We start from the raw sequence: 20,358 nt of genomic DNA on the forward strand, positions 1-20,358 counted from the left end.
TTTCAAAGGTCATTTTATGGTCAGAAGAAGGGTGAGATGGAGGTCAGGTTCCTCCTGTGCTGTCCATAATCTGCTCAATCACGTATCTGTGGCTCTGTTCCTGTCTGTATGCAAGTGTGAAGTGCACAGAAAAAAAAAATGAGGACAGTGAGACGGTGAAAGGTCCACAGCCTTGTGGAACGCCCAGGATGCTGGGAAATTCTCGGTGCAAATGAGTCACTTTTGCAAGGATGAATATTGACAGTGGAATGCTACCATGAAATCAGGCAGCAACTGTTAGTTTGGGCAAACAATGTGCAAAGCTATGATGGTTGCGCACACAGCTTATTGGATGTAGCTGGGCTTTGATTAACAACTGTTACTATACTGTGATGGATGTGTAAAAGCGCCGACAGCTCTTCAGTGAGAAAGAGGACGAAGTGGGCAAGAGAAGCAAAGAAAGAGACAGGGTTCATACACATTTTTGTCAATAAATTTTCATGACTCTAAGGCAAATTCTCAAGACCATATATTCTCTGAAACGACCATCGGTACTTCTTTTCGATTCTTTTTCATTACTATATAAAAGCTTTTTAAAATATATGTTATTTTGAAAAGTAATATATTCAGAGCTTTCAAAGTCACCAAAAAAAGCCTGTAAAAACAGAAATTATCATTAGATTTTCAAATTTCCAACTGTCCATGAACTCATCATGTGTTATTATACAGCTTTGTGAAACAAAAAATCCAGGATTTTTTCATAACTTTTAGGGTGTATTTACTTTTCCAGGCCTGGAAATTGATATTTGCAATGTCCATGACTTTCCAGGTTTTTCATGACTGTACGAACCCTGATGAGAAAAAGAAATCAGAAAGTGTAGAGTATGAGATCCTGCTCATCGTCAAAGGACGGACACACACACACACACACACACACGCACACACACTCTGTAGTAAAGCCATTGCCCTAGGTGATTCACATCTGAAAAGGCCAATGGCCACAAAGTGAATTTCATGGTAATGGCACCCAAGCTTTTAGAGAAGACTCCAAACGCTGGGAAAAATCCTTCATATTTGGCAACTTGTGTGAAATGTGTCCCTGGCGGCAGAGAGAAAGTCACTTGCTTCACATTTCAGTCCAATCCCAAGCATCTCCTCGGGTACACCTGGTGGAAAACATCACCGTCCCAACTCCTTTAGTTTAGCCCTTAATTGTAACATCTTGTATTTCTTTCAAAAAGGTTAAATAAATTGAAGGATAGTTTATTGGTTTCCAAGGAGAATTAATCATGGGAGTGAATTTTTTGACTGTGGTGGAGTGATTTACTGTTTTCTACCTTGTACTAAGATAATGTCACTTGTTCCAGTGCTTTTAAAAAACAGATGAAATGGATTTAGATCTGGCAGATTTTTAACTAAATGATCTTGAGCAAGTGACTTTTCAAGATTTTGCAGCACTTTTGCATTAGTGAATTTTGTAAAATGCACTTCACATTTGACAGTATTGACAACATGATATATTTTTTGATTATGACGTTAAGACTAAATGCTCTTCAGTATGCGCTTAATAAACCACAGAGGTTTAGTTCAGAGTCAGTCTGTACTTTGTCGAGTACAGTATGTTCTGCTATAGGAAAGCACGGGGGATGAAGATCGGAAAACTGGCACTTAGTAAGAATTTATCTCTTCTGGGGATCTTAACGTCGGCTTTAACTCAGACAGACTCAGGTTCCTTCAGTCAGCCCGTTTTACCACAGACAAGAGACCACTTTCAGCTGATGCGGCAGACATCTTGGCTTAGACTTTTGAGATCTTACCAGTAGCAGTACAAAGCAGTTAAAAAGTTTAAAAGAAATTAATCTGTTCATTACAAAAATCTTCTTTCTGAGTCAGTATCTACATCGCTGATTTAATGATCTCTACGCACTCATAATCTATTCCTTATCCCACCACATGACTACTGTATTGACAGCTAAAAACAATATTATTAAATGTTATTCAATCCAATCAAAACCGTATGTGGATGAAATCAATTGGGAGGAAATTGAATGAGTCACTCCATTTGCTGCCCACATGCCACAGCGATGTTAATATATTCCAAATGTATTTTTCTCTCCTTCAGTTTCTCGAAGCTCACATGTGACTGTACATCTGAACACTCGATCTGCCGCGGCCCTGGAGAGGACAGCTTTCCTCCGCTGAGTGATGCTTTTCATTAAACTCTACAGGAACCCTGTCGCCTGCCTGTCGGGCCAGTCTATATCCAGCTCATCAATAACCATTTCAGCAACGCCAGAGTGTTGCTATTTGGTCATATTTGGGGATGGTCTGTGTTTCCGAACTTTAGTGACATGGCAACAGTAGCTTAAAAAAAATGGACAGCTGTGTATATTAAACATGTTTCTTTCTAAACCTCCCTCACCAAACACACTCCGAAATGTTAGCTGTTACTTCACTTTTTTGTGACATCATTGAGTTTGGAAACCAATCATGGTCCAGGATGCAGCTTTCTCAAGTATTATGTGGAAACTTGAAACACTCAATGCAGATAACAACACAACAGTTTTGGGAGGAGACGTCTTCTGTCCAATAGCTAAACATTTGAAATAAAAAATTACAGGTATTTGCTTTTTTTTAGATTCTGGGGGAGTTTTAACAGTTTATAGTTGCATTATCCCACTTGCACTATAGTTAGTAAAAATAATTTTCAAAGAAGAGTAGTTTTATGTGCCTTACACATGCCTTAAGGGGATTTGTAAGTTGTAGAAAACCTCTTTTAAGCTCCTAAATAAGGCTGTTACACCTCCTTGGTTGCTAATTGTGACTTAAACAATAACATCTGTTGGAGTTTTAAAAGTGCATTATTAGGATTTTCCTAAAAAAAAAAGTATAGAACATATAGACACAAAAGAAATCCCTTTCAGTTATCATTTATGAGACACTAGAAGTGTGGGGTGGTGTATTTACCTACAGCGACTCTGCCCTCTGCCTGTATTTTCTTATTTTCTTCTTATTCTGCCATGATTGGGACAGTCCTGGGACCCATTGCAGGTGAGGTCTGGACTTTCTAAAATGGTAGTGACCAGGTGCCAGACCATAAGCAGCATGCATCCAAGAGGGAGCTATGAAAATCGCCGACACAGCGCTGAAAAGAGCCCTGCAAATAGCAAATGATGGTTAATCTGGGGTTTGCTTTCACTAACCAAGAATTCCCACATATTATTTCTTTAAGTGAGCCTGCAAAGTTGCAGCCACTGTGGCTACAGGTGAACATTACGTCATACTGGTGCTAAAGTGTACTGTTGCAGTAGCACGAGTAGAAAAGAGGACCAAGTCTGTAAAACAACCCAGTCAGGTTGGTTACACATTGTAATGCATTTTAAATTTGTAATAGCTAAAATGAGCAACTATAAAGTACTGATTATATCAGTTAACTCCTTCATAACTTGGTACCTGCACATACTCACACATACATTTTGTGCTGTATTCTTACAAAGGTGCACGCAGGTCATGTTATGTATGAACATGCACTCAAAGCACAAGCTTTAAAGGTCACAGAGCTCACTGTGTGCACTGCCATGTCCTGCAAAACTACGCCTTGAATTACGTTTTTAGGGAGTACCACCATATCAGGCCAGATAAGGATGTAAAAGCAAAACCCCCAAAGTGCGCTCATATGAATAAGCTTGAGTTTTATTGTTGATAAAGTCCGTTTTTCATTGAAAAGTTGCATAGTCTCTCTTTAATGCAACTAAAGAGACCTCAGTAAAGGAGCTTAAAAACACTTCACAGAACAGTTCATCACAGCCGGAGTTTATTTCACTTGCTAGTTTGGGCAAAACGTTTATTTCTGTTTAGTGACTCATTTTATCATCCAGATTCCTTTTTTGAAATTTTGAGTTTATTCATCTTTCCCAAACTCATTGCATGACTGAGCGCATCTCATATCTGAACTCTGCCACAGCTGATTTTAGACACATATTATAAGTACCTGATATTTAGAAACGATACAGCGCTCAGTCTTTCTGCATGCAGCCCAACTGTTTAATGGTACAGCCAGATGCAAAACATAGATTAGACTCCCTGGAAACTATTGCTTAATGTACTCTTTCAATCTAAATTTACGCTGCTCGTAAAATGCTCCCAAAGCGTTTTTGCCAATATCTGCTCATCTCCAGTCCAATGAGATTTTAAACAGTAAATAAAAAACATAGTTATTGCTTAACGTTTATTTATTTATGATGGCACAGTCCTGACTAAAAATCATTTTCTTACATAGTGACCAATAAACAAACGGCATCAAAACACTAGTGCGAGCAGTCAAAGACAAAAAAAATCACTCAGCTAACGTCCCTCTCTCTCTCTCCATATTCTTTCCTCATCAGTGCACCTTTACTGTCATCTCCACTGCTTTAAAATCTCAATCACAGTATTACTGGCTAATACCTGTTTTATTATTATATTTTATTAATATACTCAGAATCTCTCTCTTCTTTTCTCCTCACGTACCTTGCCATTTTTACAATACATGTGCTATATCTCTCACATTTGTTTGGATAAAATAATCTCTCTCTTGGCTCTCGCTTGCTCTCCCTCTGCTGTGGATTTGATCTTCTCATCTTTCTGAACTCTCCCATGTGCAGCAATAACAGTAGATGTAGCAACCGTATCACTATAGCATAAAAAAATAACTTGCCAGGTAATCATGTGCTTTGTGAAAAAGCAGCAGGGCACTGAACTCAGCCAGCCCCATCCCCCCGCTTTAGGATCCATAAGAGGAATACTTTAGTGCAGTTGGTCCTGGAGGGTCCTACAAAGGCAGATTATCAGGGTGTGGTTGGCCATTTTGCTGCAGCGTCCTCTTGCACTAACACCGCTAGTGGTCTTGGACACCGACGTCCAGAAGACATCCATATTATTTTTGCCTTTGCTTAGAGTTCAGCGGCATTTTACTCTTATTCTAAGTACCTTTGGTGTACTTCCTGGCAGGCATCAGGGCTGCAGGGCTACCTTTTGTTGGACGAACGAACCTGGTGTCTCATCCAGCCTGTAGGTGCTGAGGAAAGAAAAACAGATGAAGAGACAAAAGTGACAGATTATGATGGTGTTTCTGCGTATACTTAGTGCTCCAGTGTCTCCTCCAGAGTTCATAGCTCAATTTTAATCTTTGACACTCACAGCGTGGTTCACCAGCTTGTCTTGGGTTGCTGGCGCTGCTACCAAAGGAAGACTGGAAGTTATGGATGGTCTCTTGAAGGATCTGCCTCTCTCTGCCCTGATAACAACCAACAACGGTCATTATAAACCAGTTACTGTCAGGCAGAGATACTTTTCATATACTTCAACATATTGCAGCCCTCTGGTATCTATTGTAAGTTTCTCCCAGTTTCCATCAAAGTAATTCTACCTATCTCTGCTGGCTCATAGTGTTGGCATTTTATTATGATATGCTGTTGAGTTATACTGTGGAAAACTGGAAGTGGGAAAAAACACACATAACCTAAGCCCAGAGATTCCTGGAAACACACCACTGGAGGTTTCTGTGGAGATGCAAAATACATTTGCGACCAAATGCACCTTTCCAGCATTGAGCTCTGATATGGCCGCCAAGATCTGTTGTCTCGGTCCGTCCGTTTTAATGCCCAGCTCCCTCAGGTCTCCATCTGTTAGAGTCAGGAACGCCTCCATGTCCACCTAGAAGAAGAGAACAGAGAAAAACACATGTAACTAATTAAAGGAACAATTTTCCAACTGTACTTGGACTTTGTAAACTTATTGAATCATAAAAGTATATTTCATAAATGAAATAAAATGTTCTAAAATTCCCCTTTGATGTGAAGATGAAATACCTCCTGCTCCTCAAATATGGGCTGGTATTTCTCAAGGGACAGTTTCTTCAATATACCAGACAGCTCATCTGAAAAAGACAAAACAACATTTAGATTCATCTAAGGAAATGTGATCATAATTGGCACTCGTGGCCAGAGTTTTTTTTATGAGTAGATTTAGTTTGTGTGGGAGGCACATGGTGAACATACAGGAGCATGGTTTCTCTAAAGCTGTGTGTATGGTAGAATCCCACATCAGGTCGTATAGAGTGACCCGCAAAAAAGATGAGGTAACTGAGCACGAATATCAGCAGAAAATTATCGAAGCAAGTTATCAAGAATGAACACTAATAATTTTCTGAATAATAACACATCTATCACACAAACACATCTATAAATGCTGTTTTTCTGTTTCCTTTTATATGTTTACAGGACTGGTGTTAATTGCTGAATAAGTGTGGAATTAATACTTTTGCCGTGACAAATGTATGCGGTGTACGGAACGTAATTTCAGTCGATGCTGAATTCAGGATGGTGTCACCTTCATCAGTTATGGTTCCACTACTGGACCCCCCGCTGCTCTTGGAGCGAGGATGGGAAGAGGCTGAGGACAGAGAGTCTCCCGGCCCAGTGGGAGGCTTTGGTGTCGGGGAAGGAGACGGCGTCAAAGTGGGCGAAGTGCTCTTAGAGGTGGAGGAATTCCCTGACTGAGGTCTCTTCTTCAACTCCATCTTCTGCAAAATACAGGTGGACAGTAGCAATAGTTCACTGACATGACAGGAGGCACTTTAGCTGTTTTTATACAGGAATAATGAAACACAGACCCTTCTGGAGTGGATGTCCGAAGCCACCAGACTGGGGTGGGAGTGGATGTCAGGAAGGCTGATATCAGGCAGCGGCAGCCCGGGTGCTGAGGGTGGTGGTGGGATTTGGCTCTGTGTCTGACTGGGCTGTTTCTCTGGAGGCTGAGCCTTCACATCTATCAGGCCTGCTGCTCGCTTCCTTTGAGCTGCTATCTGAGAGAGAACACTGTCTGCACTGCCCCCTGGAGGATGAAAGAGGCAAGAGTAAATCATTTGTATGCTAATATTTACATTGTGCCTCGTGCAAGAAACAATATACCAACAAATTTTCTCTTATTGTTGCTCATATCCATTATTTGCTCTTATTTTGGTAGTACCCATAGATTTTGGGGATTTTACAATGTTCTTTGTAGTTTTGCTCTTCTCTTACGTAAGAGAAAATTTCCAGACCACTCTTACCAAACTAAGAGAAAAACATCTAATTTTCACACACCACAAATTGTTGCCCAGCGCAAGGAAAAATACGTTTTACATTTGAGGAACATGCATGACTATCATATAATCAACATTATCATCAGACAATGTTTAAGAGTAATCAGAATTTCAGGGCTACAGAAATACTGCTCTACTTGGTGCGTTAATCCCAATAAATAATTTTAGTTACTGTGCATCCCTCTGCTGACCAGTGCGGGAATGTAACATAGTACATTTACTCAAGTACTGTACTGCAAATCTGAGGAACTTTTACTTTACTTGAGTATTTTAATTTCATGCCACTTTTCACTTCTACTCTGCTCCACTTTAGGGGGAAATATTGTACTTTTTACTCCACTACTATTATTAGATAAATACTGTACCTTATAAATTAAGAGTTTTGCGCACAAACCATATGGAAACGTACAAGTGCAGCTAAAATAATTAGTTAATTAATTAGCTAATCAATTGGCAACTCTTTTTATAATAGAGTAAGTCATTTTTGGTGCAAAAACATGTCATGGCTCCAGCTTCTCACATTTACTGTATGTATGAGGACTTCCTTCTTTCCCTTTTAATTATTTAAATTATTTTGATTTAAGACAATTATTGAAACCATTTTAAATGCTTACTTTTACTTTTAAAACTTTAACACATTTCCCTTACTTTGTTTAAATTGATTTATTTTTACATATTTATATTTATCATCATTATTATTATTTTAAACACTTACATTTTCTCTTACCAAAAAAAATTCAGAGAAAATATAAGAGAAATTTAAGAGAATGTTTCTGCATATGGACCATTGTGTCACAAAATGTTTGCATTTGTCTATGTTTGTGTGAACCTGAACGGTTGTGAGAGTCCCGGTTGATCCCCGCCACTCCATTGGAGCCTCCTGAGGAGTGTGGGGAGTGGTAGTGACCAGAGTTTGAAGGAGAGGATGAGGACGGCCCCTTGGGGATGCTGGGAAACTTTATGGACCTGCTTACCACACGACTGATAGACGTCTGATAAAAGGAGAACAAAGGCACGTGAATTACGACAGAGTTGACCACCCTTGAAGAAACATTTCTCACCACAAACACTCACAATATCTGAGTTTCCACTGCTGTTCAGCTTCCTCTGAGGTGGCATAGGCAGGCGGGGCACCTCGCTTTTTCCCTCCCGGAGAAGACGTGAACGGTCAGAGTTCCACGGTTCGAAGTTGGACGGAGGCAGGAAGGGAGGGATCACCGCTTTCAGCTTGTCATTGGGCAGCCGGGTCAAGGGCGCACCACTTCTGAGCTAGAGGAGATGGAAAACATGTTGTAACTACAACATCACTACTAACAACAAACAAACAGTAATTCAAATGGCACTTATTGAAACAGCTATAAAGTGCAATCCCCTTACCTATAGCCCTTTAAAACCTGGGCAAATTGGCTTGATTCCATTTACAAATATAGAGGACGGCAATGAGAAATTAAAGAAGAAATGACCCAAAAATTAGCAAGAAATTAGTAAAAAGAACAAGAAAATACATGAAATTACAATTTTTTAAAGAAATTCTAAAAACAAGAAGAAGAAAGTTTAAAAAAAACAAAAAAAAGTGAAAAATAATTTTGTAACAATGTTTACGGTAATATCTAAATGTGGTCATAAATATAGTTTTTCCCTGGCTTTTTTCTTTTTAGATATTTTTCTCTAGCCTTTTTCAAAATATAATTTTCTTAATTTAGTAATTTCCTGCAATTTGTCAAACATTTATAACAAAGTTGCTCTTTGCCATTTCCCCCATGTTTTTGAAAGAAATCGCCGCAATTTGTTTAGGGTTTAAAGGTTTAAATACTTGTGAAAAGCATTTTAAAGCAACACAAGAAAAGTGATGTTGCTCCAGGTTTCAAAGGGTTAATCCAAAAGATGTTTCAGCCAAGCGTGTTAACTTTCGCACAAGGTGATTCATTCTACACACAACACTGTCTGAGAGGCTGAAAAAGTGTTCAGTGAAAAATCCAAAAAATCCTACCATTGTGGTTATAAGAAAGTCCTCCTTTTCTGAGGATGCCCTGCAAAGGCCTGCAAAATGAAAATAAACCACGGTTACACATTCCCTTTACAACATCATACAACATACAACTGCTGTGTGACGTCTAACTCAAACGGAAGGAGTCTGTCTGTCCTTCAATTTCTTCATGACAACAGTTCATCTGATCGACTTCTTGGCTGGCGTTGAGGACAAACTTGTGAGATTTACGGGACATATTCATTCGTAGCGTGTTAAGTCCAGAAAAAGTCTGTTCCCACAGAGTTAGCCAATGACACGTATACTTTTGTGTTGCCAGGGAACACAACAATGTCATGATCGGTGCAGGGTTGGAAATTAGCACCGGCCACCAGCCAAATGCTGGTAAAACATGCAAGTGGCTGCTAGATTTTCTTTACTCACCAGCCAAAAGAAAAAACAATGGAAATCTAGTGTTCCTGAATTTAAGACTCGACATTGCCGGAGTTCCCTTACAGCTAAACATCTGATGTGTTACAGACTACAGTAATTATGCTCTAAAAGATCACAATGAATGAATGAATGGTGTGACTGTGTCCCACCAGCGTCTTTGCTCTTGACAGCCCAGGCAGCGCTGACGTCGTTCCCTCCCAGGGCAGGAGTTTGTGCCAGCGCCCCATTAGACACGGCAGCAGGCTTCCTATTGGCCTTCATTGTAGCGTCCAGTGAAGTTTCAGTGTCGTCTGGAAATGGAGCCAGGCGGTTGGATGAAAGACCGTGCCTCAGGGTGTGAGTCAGCTTAAGCCGACGGAAACGATTGGACATCCGACTCCACCAGGACTAGAAAGTGGTGTCAAACATGGAAACGTCATGGAGTTATAGACGTGGCTTATTTGTTTTCCCTTACAATGTTTCCATCACTGGGCAATTATTAAAATTAAATGAAATATAAAAATAATCGATAAGCACTACATCGTATGGATTGAAGATTTGATATGCAATTTCTTTTTTTTACATTTTCTCTTCCTACAGTAACAGACGCAAAACCAAAAATAATAATATAGAACATGGGATGTTTTTTGTTTGAGCTAAATAAATAAAAAGTTGAATAAACATTTAAACAAAAGAAGGGTATTTCGGGGAAATATACATATTCCACTTCTTCCAAATTTCCACTTTTTTATCACTGAAGCCTCATTGAAAAGGTCATTCTTTCCATTACAAAGACATCATAAATGATATCATACCAACTCTCTCTGGATTGGGCATCTGGGCAAAAACATTTCTTTCTTAAGTAACTGTTTTTTAATATTTGTAGATGTTGAAGGGACCAAAAAGGAGCTCCTCACACTCAAATGTAAGAATTATGTACTTTTTCACTGAATATTAAAGTAACAGGACTTTTCCCTTACCTTAAGGCCTCCCTTGTCGTCAGGTGGAACAGGGACGTTGTTGAGGGACTGTCTGCTTTTGGAGCGAGTCATTAAGGCTCTGCCCCGGTGTTTCGACTTGTCTTTGTCGACTTGCATGCACACTGACGCCAACAGACGCACCAGCTCAGTGTCTGGGAAAATCAGAGTAGACACAGAGACAATAAATAAGGATTCACTGAATGAAAGGATTAACAGACATCGTGGAAACAACCAAGCATGGATTGTGTCAAGTGCCACTTTCTATTTGTTGTGAAGACATAAACAGCTTATTAGTCATAACTTCATTAGAATATGATTTCAGCTTTCCAGCCGTCTTCTTTGAAGAATTATAATGTTACCTGACATCTCTCAAAACATAGTTCAGACACTGACGCATATATAAAAACAATATCCTTTTGCAATATAATGCCACTTATGAGTGTGAAAATATGGGTGAATCTAATGTTTGACAGTGTATAAGGGCTCCAACCTGTGATTATTTTCTCTTTACATTTTAATTTAGCGTTATACTCCTGAATAAGGGATTCATCTTTTGGTCTGTAAAATCTACAAAAGTAGCAAAAAAAATGTTTTCCTGTTCTTACCGATGAGAAATGAGAAAATAAGCAAATATTCAAAACAATGGAAGGCCATAAAATACAGCTGAAAGTTAATAAGTGGACCTTTGGTTTAAATGATTTTGTTAAAATAAATATTCAAATTTGAGGAGCTAACACCAGTGACTTTTTAGCATTTTTACATGAGAAAAAAAATGACCTATACATTAGCAAATCAATTCTCTGTCTTCACTGAATAATCGATCAATGGAGTAATCGTATCTGCTCTGCAATTCAAAGTTAGAGTAACATCTGTTGGATTTAATTCCCAAATGATATATTTACTATACATTTTGGGAAATTATTCTTTTATTGGTTATCATTGCAAAATGATGAGTACCTCTGCTTTAGTTAAAGTCTTAAGGTAGGTTCGTACATTGATAGGTAAACATAAAAAACAACATCAGCTTTCATTATTTTCAAGATGGTACTATTATTTTCACAAATGGTGGATATCTGCTATTTATTACAGTTTATTAGGAACAAACTGTTGGTTCAATCTGAGCACATTTTCCCAAATGGCTGTAAAACAGTGATGATGGTGAGGGTACCTGGGTCGTTCAGCAACATGACCAAATCAAAGGCTGTGTATCCATTCTTAGCTCGCAGGTTGACGTCAGCCCCTTGACTCAACAGGTACTTGACAATGTCTTTATTACTAGGAGGAGGACAGAGAGGAAACAAAAGAAAGAGCAGGAGAGCATTGACGGTTGTGTCAGCAGCACTCATAATGTACATACAACATTACATTATGAGAGGACTTCATATCTCCACTAAAGGTTACCATAATAAACCAGCAGCTGCCTCTTACCCATGATAGGTGGCCTGCATTAAAGCCGTCCACCCATGGACGCCGTCTTGTTTGTCTATGTCGGCTTTCTTCTCCACCATCAGCTGCACCACCTCCAACTGACCGCTCACCGCCGCCATCATAAGGGGTGACGCTCCCTCCTGATTGGATGAATTCACCTGAGTAGGATCCTCCTCCAAGATCTCTTTGACGAGCTGGGAATTCCCTGATTCAACATATGACAACAAATGAAATGTAAAAAACTATTAACTTATTCAATCAGCTGTCTGACATCCAAAACAGATTTTTTTTTTTTTGCAGTTTTGCACGAGTGAATTAAGTTTTAAATTTAACTCACCCAACTTTAGAGCACTGAACACATCTGGTCTTCTTCTCTCGTCGTCTGTGAAGAAAAAAAGCAAAGACAGAAGAGAGCGGTGATGTGCACTGAAACTTGGCTGGATTCCACATAAGCCAGTATCATCTGTTACTGTGCGTGTGTGTGTGTGCGTGCGTGTGTGTGGGGAGGGTTATGTAAATAAATACTAATCACTGCGATGTTCACTTCTCACACAAATAAAAATGCACAGAGAAAAAGAAGAAGAAACAAGAGACAAGACAAACTGAGAGATCCGTAAGATACATTTAAAACTGCATGCTGTAACTGAAAAGGCAGCCAGACTGATACAAAAATGGCAAAAGTGATTTTTTTTCATACACTTTCCTGCAAAACCAAAGTATTGTGTTTTACCTACATTTCAGCCCAGCTATTAGCTATGTGGCACATCACGGCCTAATTACTCATTCCTGAGCCAGACTGATCTTGATATTCAACTCAATTTATTCGTCACATGAAATCACATGAAGACAAATTCTGTGAAATGTGATCTTTTATTTCTTTCGATTATAATATAATCTACAATCTTTCATGACCTTCATTTGATTGTGATCCACAGAGCAAGCCAGTCATCTCTCTTTTCTTCCATAATCTACAATCTATTATAATTTTATAGATTGATTGTTTTTTAATCCACTACTCATAATTGTGTAATCACCACTGTGCAATATATTTATGCATATGTGCAGTTTTATGTATCTATTTATTCTATTTTTATGTACAGCGTTTCTTCTTTTTCAGAGCCAGTTGCAATGAAATTTCGTTCCATGTACACTGTTGTGTATATCTGCTATGACAATACAGTTGAGCTATCTATCTATTTTTGAATCTCTAGCAAATATCTAAGTATGATATGATTCAGTTAGTGATGATGTATTTGCATATATAACTACTACAGTACAAAGAGCCCTGAGCAGTGTCTGCAGGTATTCCTGTCAGGTGGGGCATTCACACTCAGAGTTATTGAAAGAATATATGACGGTGCAGGATAACTGAGCTGAAGCCTGAGCTGCTTGTGAGAGGAGCTAATACACATCAAAGAGGCCGAGAGACACTGCTGTTGGTTTCGCTCTCACGCCTGTGTTAATGGCAGTGCAGGACAGCAACACAGAAGTGAGAGAGATATGGGTGTTCTATACTGCTAACAGATTAGAGACAGATCAACGCTCCCTGTTAAACTGTGAGAGGACATTTAAAAAACATCTTCATCAAAAGTAATATTTCAATAACAAGACTCCAACAAATTCTCACATCAAAACTAAATTAAACACTTTCTCGGGGTTAAAAGTAATGCTGCCAAAAAAACTGCAAAACAATTAGAAAAATTACACAAAAAATGTTTTGTACTTGTTCTAACTCTGCCTTTTTGTCTCTTATGTTCAGAATTATTACACTTATTTTGTAAACTTTGTACAACATGGTTTAGATGCTGTATTTACTTAATATCATTGTATTAGAGTCAAGGAGGTTAATTTGTGGAACAGCTGTTGTGTGGGAACTGAAAACACGTAGAACAGTTAATGAATTTTAAACACATTTTTAAAAGCAACATGTTGAAGGGATATGAGGTGGTAGAACAGAGGGGATACATGATAGGTAGCTTGCTTTTGATAATGTGACTTTATTTCTGTATTGATGGGTTTCTTTGTTCTGTAGCGTGTGTGTGTGTGTGTGTGTGTGTGTGTGTGTTCTTGTTTTGTCTTCATTCTTGTTTGATTTGATCGAAGTGCGCATGGTAAATATTGGGACAAATGTTTGGAATATTCATGTTTCAAATTAAGTTTTGTTGCTAAAAATGAGAAAAGGGGGTCAGATTTGGGAGATATTTACTTTCTCCCGGTCCTTTTCTGACACAACATACTCACGTTGTTTACTGAATATGTCCGATGGGCATTCTAGGTGTTGCTTTTCTTGCTTAAATTTTATTTTACTCTCCCATTTTATGAGGTAAGGTCGAAATAAAGATCTGAATTTTAAAACTTTGTGCCAAAAAAGTTCATTTGAATTTGAAAGAAAGAAGGAAGTCTCACCTGTCTGAGGTCGGACAGTGGTGATGGAGTCCAGATAGGCCTTGATGTCTCTCTGTTTGAGCTGCATGGCCAGTTCAAAGGCCGTCTTGGACAGGACATTGACTCGGTCGGGGTCAGCTCCACGCTCCACCAGCTGCTGAGCCACAGCCACCTTCAAAACACAACAACTTTATTCGTGAGCTGCTTCAATAACTCAAAACAAAAAAAAAAGAGTTTGATTAAATGCATTTTAATTTCCACATGCTATAAAATTTCATTACCAATGTACACCAACAGTGCACGAAATACCCCACTGAACCCACCTTGCCACTGAGGGTGGCCACCATCAGCGGTCCCCAACCTGTGGTCTTCTGGGAAAAGTTGACATCAGAGCCCCACTCTAGCAGCAGGCGGACCGCAGCCTCATGACCATGCTGACATGCCACCATCAGGGCTATGATGTCCATGAATTCTCTGCCGCCTCCTCCACCTGGACAACCTTCACCACCTCCAAAACCAGCCGCGCTGTGGAAAAAAGGTTTCCCAAACAAGGATTTAAAACAGACAGAAAATGTCTGTCAAAATCTGAAGAGAGGGATGTTTTCTTCGAGGAGCAAGCTTAAAGTCTGAAGTACAGTCCAAACCTGCAGCTGTTGTTGTTGTTGCCGTTTGACACTGACTCCGCAGCAACAGCCAGATGATCATAATCATCAACGTATGCCCCGCTTTCCAGGAGTAGCTTGACTACATGAGTGTGTCCCCCACGGGCCGCCATAGTCAAGACGCTCGCACCTAGCCTGTTCCGTCCATTAATCTCTGCCCCGTTCTCCAGGAGGATGTGGGCAACTGTCAGGTGACCAAACCTGGAGGAGAATTACAGGCACAAAGAAAAAATAAGAAAAAATTAAAAGGTAGGACTTTGGAGATGTTTTTTTCTAAAGTTTAAAACAGTTAATCAAATTTGTAACAGCATTATGGGTACTTTTAATATTATAATAGTCTCACAGTGTCCATTGTTAGTGTGTTATGGTGCAAAATGTTTGTGAGAATAAAAAGCAAACCAACTGTTATTTTCCTCTAAAATGTGTGTTTCTATTCAACGAATTAAAGAGTGGCTCCTGATAATTCCTTTACTGGATAAGGAAGTAATTTACCGTGTATAGGCTGAAATGACAAATAAAACTGCCATGGAGTTTGGTGTGTTCCTCTCTAAGTGCCAGTTTTTAATGTAACAAAGTATATTCACTAAAGTACTGTGCTTAAGTATGACTTTAAGGCACTTGTTTTTTGCTTCAGCATTTTGTTTTTATGGCATTTTAAATTTTTGCTCCACTACATTTCAGAGGGAAATATTGTACATTTTAGTTCACAATATTTTTCTCAAAGCTTTAGTTGCTTTAAAAATTAAGATTTTTGCATAAAGAATCATAAAATCGTATAACATATATTTTGTAGTAATTAAATCACCTAACAGTTTAAACATGTACAGCTGCAATGATTAGTTGATTAATCAAGCTGACAATTTCCAGAAAAATTAACTGCCAATTGCTATTTTGCTTTTCAGTCATTTTCTTAAAAAAAAAAAAAAAAGAGTTTTGTGGGTGTTTTTTTAATGATTTATTGAAATGACTTTCTTTTCGTTTATGTTTTAATCATTTAAGTTTGGGTTAATAATTGTAATAATAATAAAAAAGTTTTTGGATGTTTTTCTCTTTTTTTAATTAAAAAAAATAACGTTGAGTTTTAGGGGTCTTTTTAAGATTTGCCTGCACTGGGTACTTTTACTTCTAATACTTTAAGCATATTTTCTTGGTAATACTTAATTTACTCAAGTAACACTGTCAGTGCGTGACTTTTAGTTGTAACAGAGTATTTTCACAGGCAGGTGTTAGTACATTTACAACAGTAAAGTATTTGAAAACTTCTTCCACCACTGCTCGGTACACTGTAACACCGTGCAATGAGCCCCACCTAGCAGCCTGCATCAGCGGGGTCCAGCCGTAGTTGTTGCGGCTGTCCACCGAGGCCCCCTTTCGCAGCAAGAACCGGACCAGGTTCTCATGACCGCTGGCCGAGGCAAACTGCAGGGCGGTGTTTCCCTCCTCGTCCGTGCAGTCCACCGGCACCAGAGCCAACATGTCCGCGGTGCTGCACTCAGACCCCGCTTCTGACCGCAGCCTGCTCTGCCGCCCGGACTCCTTCGGGGCTCCGGGCTCCAGTATCCCCCGAGCGGTTTCATAGTCCCCCTCGTCACAGGCACGGAGAAGCAGCAGCGAATTGGCGGGGACACCGAAATTCATCTCCTCGTTTACTCCATTCAACTCCGGCTGGTCTCATCAGTGATTACGGTCCAACGGTACAACTTTTCCTCTGTCAGTCGGCGGCGGCCTGGGACTGGAAATCATGACGCACAGTAAAATAAAGTTTAGCGTCCAAGTCAGTGACTGCTCCTCTTCTTCTCAAACTCTTCACCCAGTGAATAATCTTTTACAATCATAACACTTTCGTAATTCCTTTACTGGTTTCGACAAAACAACTTTCTGGCATCCAGCCGGCACTGCCCCGGTTCCGTTACTTGTTTAGAAAGTTCACAGCGTCAAGAAACTACAACACTTAGCTTCCGCTATCATCTTTCAAAGTAAAAGCCCTGCTTACTGCTGTTACTGCTTTTACATTTCCCCTTGTCCGTCATAGTTACAAGTTAATAAATTATAATAGTTAATCCTGATTATTATTGCGTTTTATACGTGCATCAGTCATTGGCGGTTGAAGTACCTGAAAGCCATAATTGAGTAAAAAACTTGGGACGAAGTCACCACTGGTATCACTTTTGTTCACTGTCACAGTGGTACTAATGTTAATATATGTTTTATTTTTTAAAAAAAAATCTTTACCGGATGTGATATTAAGTTATAGTGTTTGCTTCATTAGTTGAAATATTAATGACTACTCATTTAGACCCGTTGATAATGATGACTTAATACGCTATGCTCCCTTCAAGGCTCAAATAGCTTTTGCGGCTCCAGACAGATTTCTTGGTAGTTATTTGTGCATAAATTGCATTTCTGATGGTAAAGGTTGTAGACCATAGACTTTAATAATATAAACCCTTGCTATAGACTGTAGTGGTCGCGGTTAAAAACAACACTAGTTTAACCACTAGATGTCGCTGTTGATTAGGAATTGGTCTTAAACACCAAAGAAGAAGACTCAGAGACCCGGATGAACAGTAGATATGCAGGAAGCGGGCCTCTGCTCGCTCTTTTCCGTCAAGAGCTAACCACGTTGGTGGCGCCTGTTCCTGGCTCACCGCTGTTCGCTTGAATTTCTTCCGAATAAGTCGGTCAGGAATAATCAAAATGGTATGTGTTATCAGAGACAAGTTTTAACTTCTTCGTTCGAAGCTCATTTTTTCGTAATGTCATAATTTTGTAGCTTAATTTGAACATCGAAACTCTCCGGAGTCTGTTGGCTAACGTTAGCTACCACAGCTAATGGTGCTTCAAGCAGATGTCCCGCCACAAGTTATTAAAAAATGTGACTCTTGAATACAAAATCTATTAGTATTACAATTATATTACATTACATTACCTACTGTACAGTGCACTATAAATCAAATTTCCCGATTTATCAAATATACTGATAGTTTGGCATATCTAAAAATGCACCAGTAACATTTCCTTTTTCGTGCTCCCTTGTGGTTATATTGTAGATTTTTCACGAGTTAATTGTATTTGTAAGCACACACTCTAGCTTTTTGTGGTTATTTAAATATGCAATTTCCTGTAGTTTTTCATAGGAAGTCATGTTGGACGGGATCGATTTGCACCTAGACAGTAACATTACGTTGTTTTGCTGTATTTTCAAAACGAGCAACATTAGACTTCGTTACCTACACTAGAGCACTCATTTCTGGTAGAATTTATTGCAATATTTGGCGCCCCACGTGCTATTTAGCTGGTTCTGCGTGTAGGTACTGTACAAAAGTATCTGCAAGTCCGAAACTATGTGAAGGCACAAGTAAATTACTATCCTGAAATTTCAAATCGAAACAAATAACAATAAATAAGGGTCCACCTCCCCAAATCTTGGATAACATCAAATTATCAAATGAACATTAATAATCAGACATTTTGGGAGCAACCCTTAAGTTTTTGAAACCTGATCAAAAATACTACTTTCAAAAACATGGGAGGATGACAATTCGCAACTTGACTAGGAATTACCCAAAAAAAGTAGTATAAAGTTACATGAAAATAACCCGGAACTTCACTATATTATGTCTGTAGTGATGCATATGTAATTCTAATAATCATACATATAGTTTTTTGACTTTCCTTTTTATTTTATTCATTTATCGATTACTTTCGAATATTTTTCTCTCCTTTTTTTAAATATTACTTTTCAGGCTGTTCTCTTGTTTGCTTTTACTAATTTCTTGTCTTGTTTCTTGTTTTCCCATGGTTTTTAGATAGAATTATTCAGGTTGCAGAAGTTCAAAAACTTGTAAAAGGCAACTGAAAACACAAGAAAAACTGTTGTTAAGGGGTTACTGGTAAACCAAAAACCAATGCGGGTGATGTTAGGGCCCTACTGTTAGTGTAAAACAGTACAACCCATAGCCAGTTACTCTTCTGGATCCTCCAGTATGTCTGTTTTCGTTGCAGTCTCTTGTTATCTGAAATCCTGTGAACATTAATGTTAGGTTCTGTGTTTAACTTTTTTTCCCCATTCATGCAGGCTTTCAAGGACACTGGCAAGGCACCTGTTGAGACTGAGGTTGCCATTCACCGCATCCGTATCACCCTCACCAGCCGCAACGTCAAATCTCTGGAGAAAGGTAACTGAACTCAAAGTAGTTAAATTTGAGAATGGAACATAAACTTGAGCTATGAGGATACAATTTCCATCTTATTAACAGTGAAGACTGTATACGCTATTCTGAGCCATGACTTTAAAAGTATAATAAAGTGATGGGCGGTTGCTTGTTTTTTAAAGTTTTGTCTTTATATAATCCTCAGTCTGTGCTGACTTGATCCGTGGGGCTAAGGAGAAGAACCTGAAGGTGAAGGGACCTGTCCGCATGCCTACCAAGGTACTGAAGCACATGGGCTAGACAATTGTTTTGTTTTGGGGTTTTTTCCTACTGCATGGTTTTAAGATGTGAATTTGCTGTTAAAATGAACATCGCCAAGTCTGGCATCTACCACGTGTTGGTTTCTGAAGACAGGGACAGGCAGACACTCATTATGCACATTGAGTTAAATATTAACTATATATAAGACTTTCTTGGACAACACTTGCATGGGCATTCATAAGATCTAATTTTGTAACACCAAATACATCTCAATTTGACCATCTACTGTGTGCCACATTTCCCACAAAAGCTTAACAATGTTTTTTGTACATGCTCCTCTCATTTTGTTCTCCTAAAGTTTCTTTGTTGCCATTTACAAATGGCAACACACAAGACTTATCTAACAGGGTGCTAGTATAGCACAAATCAAGAAGGTGCGAGATATAAATGTAGTAGTCCACATGCTAAAATAATGGCAAGAAAATATGCTAGAATAACTCCCATAATTCTGACACAGAGTCTGAAGCGAATAGTATATTGGAAAGTTGATGTGAAAATACCTTTTGAGAGCACAGGAACAGCATGAGTGCAGTGTGAATACGGGACTGCTACCATGTGGTATATTGGATAAATAAAATCATTTTTTTCCTGCACCCTCCAGACTCTCCGCATCACCACCAGAAAGACTCCCTGTGGTGAAGGATCCAAAACCTGGGATCGCTTCCAGATGAGGATCCACAAGCGCCTCATTGATCTGCACAGCCCATCTGAAATCGTCAAGCAGATCACCTCCATCAGCATTGAGCCAGGTGTAGAGGTTGAAGTTACCATCGCAGACGCATAAACGGTGCAGATGATTCAATAAAGAAACGAATAAGGAAACAGTTGTGGTGTTGTTGGGTGGTTTCTTGTCTGAAGCACAGAACATTTTATACTATAAAAGGCAGTGTGTAGGAGGATATTTAAACTACGCATAAAAAGTAAGGAA

General features: G+C 39.1%; 3 protein-coding genes and 1 non-coding gene across 5 annotated transcripts in view; 2 read left to right on the forward strand and 2 right to left on the reverse strand.

Moving 5' to 3' along the window:
- The window catches only part of LOC121960500 (uncharacterized), an 88,536-nt gene extending 85,446 nt beyond the window's left edge, over positions 1-3,090 (reverse strand). Inside the window, exon 1 of one of the 2 annotated variants that reach the window (XM_042510225.2) lies at positions 2,951-3,090. In XM_042510225.2, coding sequence (XP_042366159.1) covers positions 2,951-3,090 — 140 coding nt within the window. Of the gene's footprint in view, positions 1-2,946 lie in introns of both variants that reach the window. The other variant, XM_042510227.2, reaches the window with a different exon arrangement.
- A 686-nt stretch (positions 3,091-3,776) lies between these two features.
- On the reverse strand, positions 3,777-16,892 carry anks6 (ankyrin repeat and sterile alpha motif domain containing 6). Its single transcript, XM_042510756.2, has 18 exons — positions 16,265-16,892; positions 14,938-15,156; positions 14,617-14,818; positions 14,315-14,465; positions 12,246-12,290; positions 11,909-12,113; positions 11,649-11,755; positions 10,481-10,632; positions 9,671-9,908; positions 9,093-9,142; positions 8,177-8,371; positions 7,932-8,094; positions 6,632-6,852; positions 6,349-6,541; positions 5,829-5,896; positions 5,557-5,673; positions 5,158-5,254; positions 3,777-5,035 (listed from the first exon to the last, which is right to left on the reverse strand). The coding sequence occupies exons 1-18, from the start codon at positions 16,591-16,593 to the stop codon at positions 4,986-4,988; spliced, it is 2,802 nt and encodes a 933-aa protein (XP_042366690.2). The 5' UTR covers positions 16,594-16,892; the 3' UTR covers positions 3,777-4,985.
- A 604-nt stretch (positions 16,893-17,496) lies between these two features.
- rps20 (ribosomal protein S20) lies at positions 17,497-20,254 on the forward strand. Its single transcript, XM_042510445.2, has 4 exons — positions 17,497-17,655; positions 19,034-19,133; positions 19,315-19,388; positions 20,032-20,254. The coding sequence occupies exons 1-4, from the start codon at positions 17,653-17,655 to the stop codon at positions 20,212-20,214; spliced, it is 360 nt and encodes a 119-aa protein (XP_042366379.1). The 5' UTR covers positions 17,497-17,652; the 3' UTR covers positions 20,215-20,254.
- Positions 19,179-19,245, forward strand: LOC121961018 (small nucleolar RNA U54). The gene has a single exon (XR_006107016.2). It is a non-coding gene; the product is annotated as a small nucleolar RNA U54 (small nucleolar RNA).
- Positions 20,255-20,358: the final 104 nt, after the last annotated feature.

Source organism: Plectropomus leopardus, chromosome 21 (assembly GCF_026936395.1).
Source record: "Plectropomus leopardus strain MGB_pleo_1.0 chromosome 21, ASM2693639v1, whole genome shotgun sequence".
NCBI lineage: Eukaryota > Metazoa > Chordata > Actinopteri > Perciformes > Serranidae > Plectropomus > Plectropomus leopardus.

Excerpts from the sequence above, each read along its gene's own strand:
- anks6 (XM_042510756.2), bottom strand. The coding sequence starts at position 16,593 with ATGAATTTCGGTGTCCCCGCCAATTCGCTGCTGCTTCTCCGTGCCTGT. Across the intron at positions 14,819-14,937 it reads AACAACAACAACAGCTGCAG|CGCGGCTGGTTTTGGAGGTG; the intron begins GTTTGGACTGTA and ends TTTTTTCCACAG. Across the intron at positions 5,255-5,556 it reads CAGAGCTCAATGCTGGAAAG|GGCAGAGAGAGGCAGATCCT; the intron begins GTGCATTTGGTC and ends GGTTGTTATCAG.
- rps20 (XM_042510445.2), top strand. Across the intron at positions 19,134-19,314 it reads CGTCAAATCTCTGGAGAAAG|TCTGTGCTGACTTGATCCGT; the intron begins GTAACTGAACTC and ends TATAATCCTCAG. Across the intron at positions 19,389-20,031 it reads CTGTCCGCATGCCTACCAAG|ACTCTCCGCATCACCACCAG; the intron begins GTACTGAAGCAC and ends TGCACCCTCCAG.